Raw genomic sequence first — 11,571 nt, 5'->3', positions numbered from 1 at the left:
TAGTATTTACTCAAAAAACAAAAGTATACTTATATCAACAAGATTTTACATATATCAAAAAAATTTAATGTGTCAAATTTAATGCCTCATTAATTTTCATATCATTAGGATATTAAGGAAGTATTCACAACGCAGCTTGCTTGCTTGTGTCTTCATATGTTTGATGATGAATGCGCCACTGATGAATGTCAGCCCAAAATGATAACGGATCTGATAAGGCATAGGATCGACTCCTAGAATCTTTATGTTTCTTAATAGGAATAAAAGTCTTAATAGGAATAAAAGTTCAGTTTCGTCGTGCTGTTCATTTTAGCACATATTTAACTTAGTCTCCAACAAAATGTGGACTTTCTAAATGATGTATTCGACGTATGTTGAGATGCTGAGAAGACAACCACAATCATATCAAATAGTCTGACCTGAACAAATACCCAACGGGTTTTTTGTTGGTACATTCAAATGCAGGAAAATTTTATACTTCTGTATGGTCGCGAAGTGTCATAGCCTAACATCCTCTCCCTTCAACTCTTCGTTATGACAATCTCGCCCACTTACGCTAATGATCATGTATCATTTTTGCAAATTACTTTTGATACAGCTGCAACGTAGATAAAAACAAAAAATCTGGATTTCCACAGTATTCACGAAAGGCACCAACCTCCATGCTTTTACTACGGACTTAACATCGCCAATTGGATTTGACGGCAGTGATACTTGACCACTAACTTCTGGATGATTAGTGAGTACGCTAGCTTCCTGAACCTCCTGAATGAGATTTGCAGCCTGAAAAATGAGAGCAGATTCCTTTCTACTATTATCAATACTTTGTATATATAAAAATCGTTCTGGACTAGAAAAAATATTTTGAACTTCCTAATACGGAAATAAGGATTCGTCACATCCATTAAAAGGTAAGCACAGAGATCTCGGTGCAATTGGCATGTAACCATATACCAAGTAAAATCAAGTAAAAAAAAAAAGTACGGAACTAGATGATCATTTTATAATAATTATCCTCTGACCGATTGTAAGTGAAAGAAAATTATTGGATGACGGTTGAGTACCTGAAGTATGCTAACATGGCTCAAAGAAACAATGCCTGGCAATCGTTTCCACTCTACGATTAAATCATCTCTTGCTGCTTCCAATTCTCTGTTGATCCGAACGTGAAGTAGTTCCGTGACTCTATCTTCTTGCATGGGATGATGATTCTATAACAGAAAGAAGTGCCAAGTAGTAAGCGTATCGGATCTATGTGAGAAAAGTTGGTACCTCAGACTTTGACACAGAAACATGAACAAAAATGATTGATTAAGCATGTATACCGCAATTGAAAAAATCTGTAACTTGATAGACTGGAACCAATCTTCAAGTTCGCAATTTTTCTTCGATTCTATTTCACAGTTATTCACTTAGCATTTTTATGTGAGCATAATAACTTCTATACAGTAATTTTGCAGTACTACTTCTACTCAGTATACAACAAGGAGAACATTTAGTATCAGTTTGTCGAGGGAAGTTCATGATATCAACTGCTCAAAGACTTTAATTTATGAACAGCCAGATATCAATGCAGTGCAGGAACAATATTTCTAAATTACTGAGTCAATAAATTGATGTGGGTAGCAATCAATATTTTCTGTTGTAACATTTCAAATGTAAATGCTGTTGTAAATTAAACAGTGGAAATAATAAAATAGTAAATATTGTCTTTATCACTCAGCCAATATCCAGAAATGATCCAGGTTAGAAATACTATAGTAAAGTCAGGAAATGTCAAGATTAAGATAACCATCAGGAAACATCAAGATTACGATAACTGAAATGATATATCTCCAAGTACCATTTTAGCTACAGGAAATACTCACCATGAGCATAGCTTTGTAAAGATAATACTTATAATATAAGTCCGGCTGTGTGCAACCTTCCAACTGAGTAAGAGTAACTCGAAGCAAGTTCCAGTCATTCAGATGCCAGGCTGCATCCGCAACAATACCAAGACTGTACACAGCAGGTGTATTACCAAACTGCAGTAAACCGTTCCATTCACCAAGCTCACGTTCGCAGCTGAAAAATCATAGGTTTTATTTACGAATTTGAGAAATTGCGGAATTTAATTACAAGTAAAATATAGTATGACTAATATATATTATCCAGGTTCTTCACTGATTGAATTCTGACTGAACTAGCAACATGAAAAATCAAAACGTGTTTAAGACTAACGTAAAATACCAAAATCTACTTATAACTTGCGATTTTTGTACATCCTGCACAACGAAATATTACCAATATGAGCATTCACAGAGAACTTATCGTATCTTGAAAAAAATTTAAAACTAACTCGGCCCATAATCTGTGCCATTCACGTAGTTCGAATCCAAGAGCAGGAGTTACGTCTAGCTGCCTGCTAGTACCACTAGGAGCAACTACACGATCATTGATGGCTTCAATCGACTTCCTTAAAGTCTCTTCTGCCCGTACGAAATCACCTGAAAATTCTTGTCAGTAAAAAGGGGGAAAAAAATGTCATAAACTATCGAGAACATCTTTGATACTCTCCATTAGAAATCATCACAATAAAGCAGTAAACAACTAAAAATCGCGAAAGGGCTGGAAGGGTTATTGGTATTGCCTCATCATTAATGACAGAATACACAGACAAAATGTGGAACATAGACCTTCCAGGTAAGGTTTTAATTGCTAGCGTTTTAATCAGTTTGTTTCGTCTCTATATCTTTAATGAGCAAACATTAGAAACAAATTTCCCATATTCCTGAAGTTTCCAAAGCCCATAAATTGTGATACCCAGTGGAAGTCCTTGGAAAAATCGTGTGGAAATGTGGGACGAAAAGCAACATTTATTCATCATAAAAACCTGAACCTTCGTTGTAATATTCAATAGCTTTTGAAGTTTCGGTAAAATAAGCACGACGCTTCCAGATTGCCTGATACTGGTCAAATTCGGATAATTTGGAATATAAGAGAATCAAGTTATTCAGCGTTACCTAAATTAAATATAAAAAAAAAAATAATCTTCAAACTATTTGGGAATCCCGAAGAAACGAAAGACAATTTTCCAGACCACATACCAACTGCATATTTGTTGGTGTTGGTTGTAAAATTTGAAGTAATAACGGGTTGTTCGTGAATGCTGGAATTTTCTCTGCCTCTTCTTCAAGAATCAACAACCCACGGTGCCATGCATGATGTCTCATCGAAATATACTACAAAAAATTGAAAATTGTACACCGCATCATAATAAGGATAATTTCCAAAGAAATTTATACATGTCCACTCATTTAATTTTAGGGATTTCTCTATCCGATTCGAAAGTGAACCGAAATCTCAACCGTTTCTGTTGTTAGCATGAATGATAGAATGGTCTTGGTTTTCTTGGTTCTGAAGGAAAAAAAGCTTGATTTTTCAAAAACATTGGTTTTTGAAGTTCTCTTTCAAATCATAGAAATATACCATCAATACACTTGGATGAATTGGAATAGGTGGCTGACAGCGATAAATAGCTTCCAGAAAGGTAGCAACTGCTGAATGAGATAAATCTCTTTGCACAAGATGACACCCAGATGAGAGAAATGGCATCATTTCAGCACTAAGAGTAGCCCTTGTGAATTCCTGCAGACTTGACCATAACGAAGAGAATAATTTTATCCAGATCTTCGACGCTAAGTCATTACCTGCAAACCATGGATTTGATAAGCTTGGTTCTTTAATTTACCAGTGAAATCAATAGATGCGGTTATTTTAAAGGAAACAAAACATGGTTGGGTAAATAACCGTATCCTACAGAATCTTTGTAATAAGGAAGAACATTGTTGCATTAGCAATGGACTTGAAAAATATTCGTAGAAAATTGTAGTATTAAAGAGTTTTAAAATTGAGGAATTTAGGGAAAAAGTCAAAAAGTTGGCATACTACTATGAACAAGTTCCAAATAACTTGGAAGGATATCAGTGGTCTGGAATTTGGCAGCCATTTCGAACAATTGAACTTGCTGTTCGACGATTAAAGTGGTCTGCAGATCCTGTGTACTAGCTGTACTACAAATCGGTATGCTAATTTCTAAAAGACAACAAAAATTACTTTTTCAAAATGTAATAATCGCCGAAACAACTACATTAACATTTGATACAAAAGAAATTAACATTTGAATATGTTTAAATAAACTGAATTTAAGAGAGAACAATATAATAATATCTCTTTTTCTCCTCGTATCTCTTTTAGAAAGCTAAAATATATCACAACTAATTCTTCACAATACACGTTGTATTATTTCAAAAACCTGTTAGTGTCTGAGTTCCTGAAGTCTCCACAAAATCGTCGCGCTTGCTTTCAATTGTATCCATTGCACACAATACGAAATCATCATTATTACATGTTTCTGGATGATTTCGATATAATGTTTCTAGATCAAATATTTCCTCAAATGTATGCCATAACGTGCAACAATTCAGCAACAGAATTTGCTCCGCTTTTGTGCAATTCTTATCCTTCTGTTCGTCCATTATTAATGACAGGAAAAGCTAAATGAAGAATTTCTGAATAGATAATAAAGAAATTCAATATCCCTAAGAAATTTTTTCAGCATGAATTTTCAAATATCACCAAGACAAATTCCAAATCATAATATCTAATCAGGAAATGAATCAAAAAAACTCACATTGATGCAATGCTTGATCCAAAAGTGCTGCTGCATATCAGCCCAATTCTGTGATGTAATAATATGATATAATCGGTCACAAATATTTTTTGGTACTTGGGCATCAAATAACTTAAAAAACCGAGAACGCAATGACTCATCCTGTAAACAGAACTAAGAATACGATTAAGGAATTAACAAAAATAAAACTCCTCAGCAAGGAACCTCTGTTAGGTTAAATTGGCTTAGATTTACAAATTAATGATATTTCACTGAAAACACTGTCTGATAACGCCAGAAAAAAATTTTTAAGATGGAAAACTGAAAATCGTCATGAAGAAATTTGCTGTATAATCATCTAAATTCCATTAATTTTTAAGAAATTCAACAATGACACCTGAGAGCAAAGTCCCCAATGAAAAGCACTATTAAGTTTTGCTAATGTTTCGCTAGTTCGTAGATGCAGAGTTTCATAAACGTAAAGAACTGTTTCAAGTAGTGTCTTCAGTAAGTCTCCTGATTTTTCATGACGTTTATGCGCTTCCATTGTTTGCACCAGCCTTATTAAAAGGGGAACACCTTGATTCAGCTGCCGCTAAAAACACATCACAATTGCAACTTTCCCCTGAAGAGTTTATTATCAATATTATTATAATGCAAAACTGGTTACAATGTACCGCAACAATATATGCAATATATTATAATGTACTGTAACGAGTCTCCGATATTTCTATCTGAAATCAGAGTAACGACGATTCTATCCAATGAGTTACTACCTTAGAGAAATAAACAAAACAAAATGAATAAAAATAAAAGTGAATAAAAACAAATTAAAATAAAAAAGTACAAATAAAAAAAATTAAGATAAGCGAACCTCGTCACCATTACGCACCATAATGTCAACAACACGAATAACAATGTCAAGAACACGATCAAATGGAGTCTTATCTATAAGTGGTGTTAAAATGCACTGCCCAATATTGCGCCGTGCTTCCGGTGGTATTGCATGAATACGAGGCCGAAGAAGTTCTAGTGAGAAAATTATTAACTCAGTCAGTGCATGTCCTGAAACCCACTTTTTTATTCAGAGATTGCAATAAAAGTTTAAAATCACAGGACATTAGAGGAAAAAAGTGGTTAGATCCAAATTACATAAATGAATTTCCGCAGTTCAATTTATTTACTATTTCTTCGATCGCTCCAGATGAAAGGATAGTCTAAAACAACAGATAATGGATGGTCAAATTTTGGGTTTAAATGTCATTCTTTTCAACAATAGATAACCATAACTTGATAAAGCCTAAAAAAGGTAAAAATAGTAGACCTTTATTTTCAGTACACGAAGAAACATGTTCGCGAACAAGTTTTTGGACAGCTTTTGTGAATGAACTCAAACACATTGTATCAACGTAAGCCGGTTGAATAACACATATAGTGCGCAACAAATGGATTGTTGCAAACACACCAGTCATTGGCTGACTTTGTCCTCTAAAATCAGGTCCCCAGCACTCTTTCAATAATAGAATCTTCTTTTATCATCCTTATAATGGACAAAAAAATTATTCAAAATTAGCATCGGGACAGTTCCTATATCTAACCAGCTGGAATTACCCAAAAGATTATCAAACATTACAGATGTGTCGGGATTTCCAAACGTTTCAGAATGCTTCTAGTCTCTAGTAAAGGAAAAAAAAATGCAAAAAATAAAAACCAAGAGGTTCAATTCGCGAAACTTACTTCTCATAATTGGTGAATGTGTCGTTAATGAATTTTGTAACAAACTGGTTGATCGTTTCCAACTCAATCAATCCTTCCGATGAGCACTTTGTTTTCTCGAATAATTTAGAAATAAGTTGGCAGAGACTTCGCATTACCTTAAGTCCAAAATAGCTTCCAGGATCTCATAATTTAAAAAAGGACCAGGAACAATCAACTCATGCAAAAAATTGGAAACTACTATGTTTCCCAAAGCTCTGAAACTTACAGCGTTGTCTTGGCAACTTAAACATGCAACGATTCCGCGCTGCAACATTTTCACGTTTGCAACAATAACTTCTTGTGGCTGAAAAATTTTTTTCAGTAGTACAGATAGAACTTTGGTTGATATTTTTGACAGGTTTTTTTCAAGTATAAAGCTGGAAAGTAAAGAAGTATGCAGAACTCAAGAATTACTGCACCTTTTTAAGTTATTATTTTTCATGTCTTTTTTTACAAACATAGTTATAAAACTGAAAGCTCAGAAATTGCAACTTCAAATACTGGAAAAAGAAACTATTTAACTATTTATGAAGAACTGTTCACTCATATGTGAGTGATATTCCTTGTCCATCAAAAATGACCAAATCAGAAAGTTACCAAGTAAAAGAGCTTCTACTAACCAAAATAACGACAAGATGTGTAATAATATCTAATGATGTATGCAGCTGTGAGAAATGGTGAGCAACTGTAGTCTGTTCCCGAAATTGTTGGGTTACAGCTTCCGCAGCGACTGTCAACTGCTTTTCCAACCTATAAATATACTGGAAGTTCATTCTCTCTTCCCTACCATAATTACTGTTATTTTATTGAAATCTTAAGAAATTTATTACTAAAGAGTGTTTAAAAGCCTATAATGATGGTGAACTCAAACAGTAATTGAAAACTTATTTGAGGCATATAATTTAGGATATAACGGTTTCTACTACATATCAGTGAAATCGTAATTAGTATTCTAACAAACTTTTGCGCTAGACAACAAACAAAAATTTTAAACAAAATTTTTTTTAAACAAAGTTTTAAATGCATGAAAATCTGCAACTAATTTAAATAGTCTGTTTACCAGGAGAGTCTGAGATTAGCGGTAAGTCCCCAAAGACTGCTTTTCAGACAGGCTCGTAGTAGGCCTAAGCATCGTTTGCACAACTGTTCCATTGCTACAGCATGCTGAGTTGGATTCTGTAATTTTTATACTTTTCACCTCAGTGTGATCAGATATACAGTTGAATTAATATGAAATTTCTGTAAAGTAAATAAATTAGATATTTTCGAAAGTCTTCTTGTTGAACAAATATAAAAACTGACTGCGTCAGGTACTGCAGACGATAATTTTACAAGCATATTAACAACATGGTCCACGTGTACTTTCTCGATCGGTCGGTGTATCTAAAATCAACAAATCATAACCACTCATTGAAATCACACACATTACTGCCAGCATGTGAAAAGTAGGACTCAACTTTTTGAATGACAGTTATGTCCAACAGGGAAAAGTGTGAAAAACTCGGTTAAAGATATATATATATATATATATATATCATTCGTGCCCTTTCTAGTGTGAAAACAGAGACAAGTTTACAGCACATACACTTTCTACATCCTTGTTTTGCACTTGAGATAAACCCGAGGATGAAGATTGCTGGTGTCCTGAAGGACTTCCTGCTGTCTCAGTATGCGACTGTTTACTAGTTTCTAATCCTTTTTCCTGAAATTACTTTTACGAACAATATTTAGAGCAAAGCTTCCGACCTGTCGCCTTTCAACATTTAAAAAACATGATGTCAGGTAGCTTGAGCTACAAATGGAAGCATTAGTTCAATTAAGCAAGTAAGAATCAGCCAAACGGTTTTAAAACTTTTAAAAATTGTTTCAAAACAGTCTCAATTAAAATCGTTATTTCGTCCCATTTCGTGATTGTAGTAAAAGACGAACTGTACCAATTCTTCCGTTTGCTTAAGTCGCCACTGCTCCCATTTGATGACCATTTCGCATACATCAATAGCAGTCCGTCGATTCTCCAAAGTGCCTTGTGCTAGCATCAAACGCTGAACTCCATTCAGTATAACTTGGAGCATTTGGTGACGTACAGTGTAATAGATCTTGTAGTGACGAACTATCATTGACCTATAAAAAACAATTTTTTCCTCTGCACCCAAAATATGAAAATAAATTTCAGATATCGATTGCTTAAACAGTGAATTTTTATACGGAAATCTTACAAACAATGATAAATTTGTGAGACATTATGGCCCTCTTCAACAATCGTCTTCTTAACAACAGTCATTAATTGTTTGTGACCGTCATCCATACGTAGTGGTACAGATGGCGTTAATATATCAAGTGAACGTTTGATAATGTCTTTCGGATCGCTCAAAGTTGCTTTCAGCAAACTTAGAAAAACCTGGAGAAAAAAAATATAGTGAAAAATCATGTGAAGACCATTTAAATTTGGAATCCTGTATCAATCAAGACAAGTCTGCACCACTCTGTAACATATGTGAAGCATGACAAATGACCTTCATCCAGTATTATCCAATCATAGATTTATGAAATAAAAATTGGAATATAGAAGACAAGGAAGTCATATAAAAAAATGACAAAACCTGCAAGACGATCTTTCGATTAATGTTAAATTGATTGATAATATTAGCAATTAACAAGTGACCCATGTATTTCATTGTCTGATCCTGAGGTGTCGATGACAAACATGGCCAACCCAAAAGCATTAAAATGCGCAGACGATTGCCCTGCTTCCTGCAGTCTCTGTCATAACAACAAACGATTGAATCAGCTTTACAATACCATTTTTGAAAAGCTTTGTTACTTTTGCTAGAATGGCGATAACATAAAAAGAAATTTTCCCGAAATAGCAAAATCCCTAACAATTAAAGTCGAAATATCGAGAAACACAAACTTTTGTGAGAAATCATGTATGTGAGTTGGGCAGTTACTGACAAATAGGCATGCTAGATGGAACAGTTGAATAAGCATTGCATCACTTATATGAAATCTGTTTCGATCGAGTACTTTTTGGCAAACCAATGAAATCAGATTGTTATCGTCTACATCATCTGGCTTTGCCGGTGTACCAACCACCTGAAAAAGAGAGTCCTCTTTCCTTTTTATTTATTATGTTATTTAATGTAGTAAAAATGAAAATGTCTTTTGAAGAATAAAAAGTATTTTACAACCCTAAGAAAACAGTATTAATTGTTTGGAGTAAATCAGTACATCTGCATTGATTTGTCACACCTGCACTGATTGATACTTTTCTTTAATCAAAAAGAATTCTGCTTGCCTGGATCGGAGTGATGAAGCTTCCATTGTCATAGAAAGCAAAAACTCAACAAGGAATTACAGAAATATTGTAGAAACAAGTTCAACAATTAAATGTTAAATTATCATCAACTAACCACATCAACATCGTAACGCTCGAACGCATAATGTAGTGATGGAATGACAACATATTGAAGCATTTTAACAACATTCAAATCATACGCTGTAGACGAATCTTTTTCAAACATAGCAACTATTCGTTTCAATGCATTCTGCCGCCATTCAATAGGATATTTCTATAATTAAGGAGATTTCATGTTGTAAATAAAGATTATTGAAAAACTTTCAAAAGAAAGTAAGTAAAATCTAAGACGAAACAAAAAGTAAAATCAGATATTATTTCCTTTCTTCATCCTTTCCATGAAAAAAAAATTAGTATCTTTCTATTACTAACACATTAAAAGCATAATTAAATAATTACATGACGAAATTTAATATAATGAAATTTCACATGTCAAGGTTAATAATAAACTGGACTGAAACAAAGTTACCGGAATAATTTCTTGTTCGATAAACAATCTTACAAAGGTGAAATCACCGATGTAATTATTTGTAAACACATGACAGAGGTCGAAGAGGATATCAATGCGATCGATGTTGGCTCTGAATGATGCAACAAAACTTTAAAAAATGAAGAATGATAAATTTTATCAATTTTGAATGAAAAATTTAAGCCAGGAAGAGCATGAAATCAATTAAACGAAGTACAGAAAAGATTTCAACAAATACTTGAAATAACGCAGCATGATCAAAGCTGCTAGCTTAGGGACGTCATAACGCGGTGCCTCCAAATAATCCTGAAAGAGTTGATGCTTAGTTTTCTGGACAACAAAATTAAGAAATAACTTGAATTTTTGGTTGCTGCAAGTTTACATCTGCTTCATGATTCTTATAATCTTGAAAAAAAGGAAAAAAGGAACACAGCAAATATCTTCCCTATAAACTTGGCTTCTGGTAAAAATCGCCCCAGTATTTTTGAATCAGAATTTGTCTGAATGCATCAGTAAAAATCTAAAAAGAGAAACTGGAAAAAAAACTAGATGATTAGAAACCTTAAGCTTTTCCTTTTTGACAGAGATGATTTTACAGTGAAAATTCCTTCCACATAAATTCAACTTATATAGTCAATCGAGATAAAGTGAAAATGAAATCTGTATTGTCTCTAACCTTGCATGTGTACCGAGCGCGGAAATCTTTATCACTCCACAGTAACTGTATAGCTCTGACAATTTCGCAAGCGCCGTTTCCCGCCCAGCTTGGATGACGTTTCCCGATGCTAACAATCAGCTTCATAGTTAGCATTTCCATATCATAGATTGATAAATCACATTTTGTCCAAGTGCCGGCTTCATCCTAGATACCGAATAAATGATACTAACATAAATGATATTGCACCAAATAAGTCAGTTTAGTATAAACTTCAGATTCTATTTACTCAATCTTCAACGTTACTGAATTCAAAGGAAAAGGAAATAAACGCTTTATTTTCATTATGACCAGTCTTTTCCGAAAGGAAATAAATATTGTGTCCAGGTTATAATCGGACTACCATCAGCAGGCACACTGCATTGAGCGGTGTAATTTTTGATAATATTTGGTTACTGATATAAATACAAAGTGCAGAACTGATTAACCATAGCCTCTCCTTGCAATAACCGGAGCAAAAAACTATTGTCTGCCATTAGTTTCTCCTGAACTGCTATTGCTTCTTCATGCTTCACCACGTACTGTAAAGTAATTGGATCAGGAAAAAATATATATTATATATATATATATATATATATATATATATATATATATATATATATATATATATATATATATAT

General features: G+C 33.7%; 1 protein-coding gene across 1 annotated transcript in view; it reads right to left on the bottom strand.

Moving 5' to 3' along the window:
- LOAG_17318 (FAT domain-containing protein) overlaps positions 1 to 11,571 on the bottom strand; it is a 27,402-nt gene that overhangs the window by 9,885 nt on the left and 5,946 nt on the right. Inside the window, exons 16-43 of the mRNA XM_020449976.1 lie at positions 11,380 to 11,472; positions 10,913 to 11,098; positions 10,475 to 10,542; positions 10,237 to 10,348; positions 9,823 to 9,981; positions 9,324 to 9,505; positions 9,013 to 9,163; positions 8,629 to 8,810; positions 8,347 to 8,533; positions 7,998 to 8,114; positions 7,715 to 7,795; positions 7,473 to 7,588; positions 7,033 to 7,162; positions 6,639 to 6,716; positions 6,392 to 6,528; positions 5,979 to 6,142; positions 5,529 to 5,719; positions 5,052 to 5,249; positions 4,676 to 4,816; positions 4,298 to 4,538; positions 3,931 to 4,077; positions 3,472 to 3,692; positions 3,090 to 3,224; positions 2,882 to 3,005; positions 2,342 to 2,489; positions 1,869 to 2,067; positions 1,065 to 1,211; positions 659 to 783 (exon numbers count right to left, since the gene is read on the bottom strand). Coding sequence (XP_020306409.1) covers positions 659 to 783; positions 1,065 to 1,211; positions 1,869 to 2,067; positions 2,342 to 2,489; positions 2,882 to 3,005; positions 3,090 to 3,224; positions 3,472 to 3,692; positions 3,931 to 4,077; positions 4,298 to 4,538; positions 4,676 to 4,816; positions 5,052 to 5,249; positions 5,529 to 5,719; positions 5,979 to 6,142; positions 6,392 to 6,528; positions 6,639 to 6,716; positions 7,033 to 7,162; positions 7,473 to 7,588; positions 7,715 to 7,795; positions 7,998 to 8,114; positions 8,347 to 8,533; positions 8,629 to 8,810; positions 9,013 to 9,163; positions 9,324 to 9,505; positions 9,823 to 9,981; positions 10,237 to 10,348; positions 10,475 to 10,542; positions 10,913 to 11,098; positions 11,380 to 11,472 — 4,160 coding nt within the window. The remainder of the gene's footprint in view (positions 1 to 658; positions 784 to 1,064; positions 1,212 to 1,868; positions 2,068 to 2,341; positions 2,490 to 2,881; positions 3,006 to 3,089; positions 3,225 to 3,471; positions 3,693 to 3,930; positions 4,078 to 4,297; positions 4,539 to 4,675; positions 4,817 to 5,051; positions 5,250 to 5,528; positions 5,720 to 5,978; positions 6,143 to 6,391; positions 6,529 to 6,638; positions 6,717 to 7,032; positions 7,163 to 7,472; positions 7,589 to 7,714; positions 7,796 to 7,997; positions 8,115 to 8,346; positions 8,534 to 8,628; positions 8,811 to 9,012; positions 9,164 to 9,323; positions 9,506 to 9,822; positions 9,982 to 10,236; positions 10,349 to 10,474; positions 10,543 to 10,912; positions 11,099 to 11,379; positions 11,473 to 11,571) is intronic.

Source organism: Loa loa, assembly GCF_000183805.2.
Source record: "Loa loa unplaced genomic scaffold supercont3.61, whole genome shotgun sequence".
Classification (NCBI taxonomy): domain Eukaryota; kingdom Metazoa; phylum Nematoda; class Chromadorea; order Rhabditida; family Onchocercidae; genus Loa; species Loa loa.
Note: the sequence above shows the minus strand (reverse complement) of the source record. Positions and strands in the feature narration are given on the sequence as shown.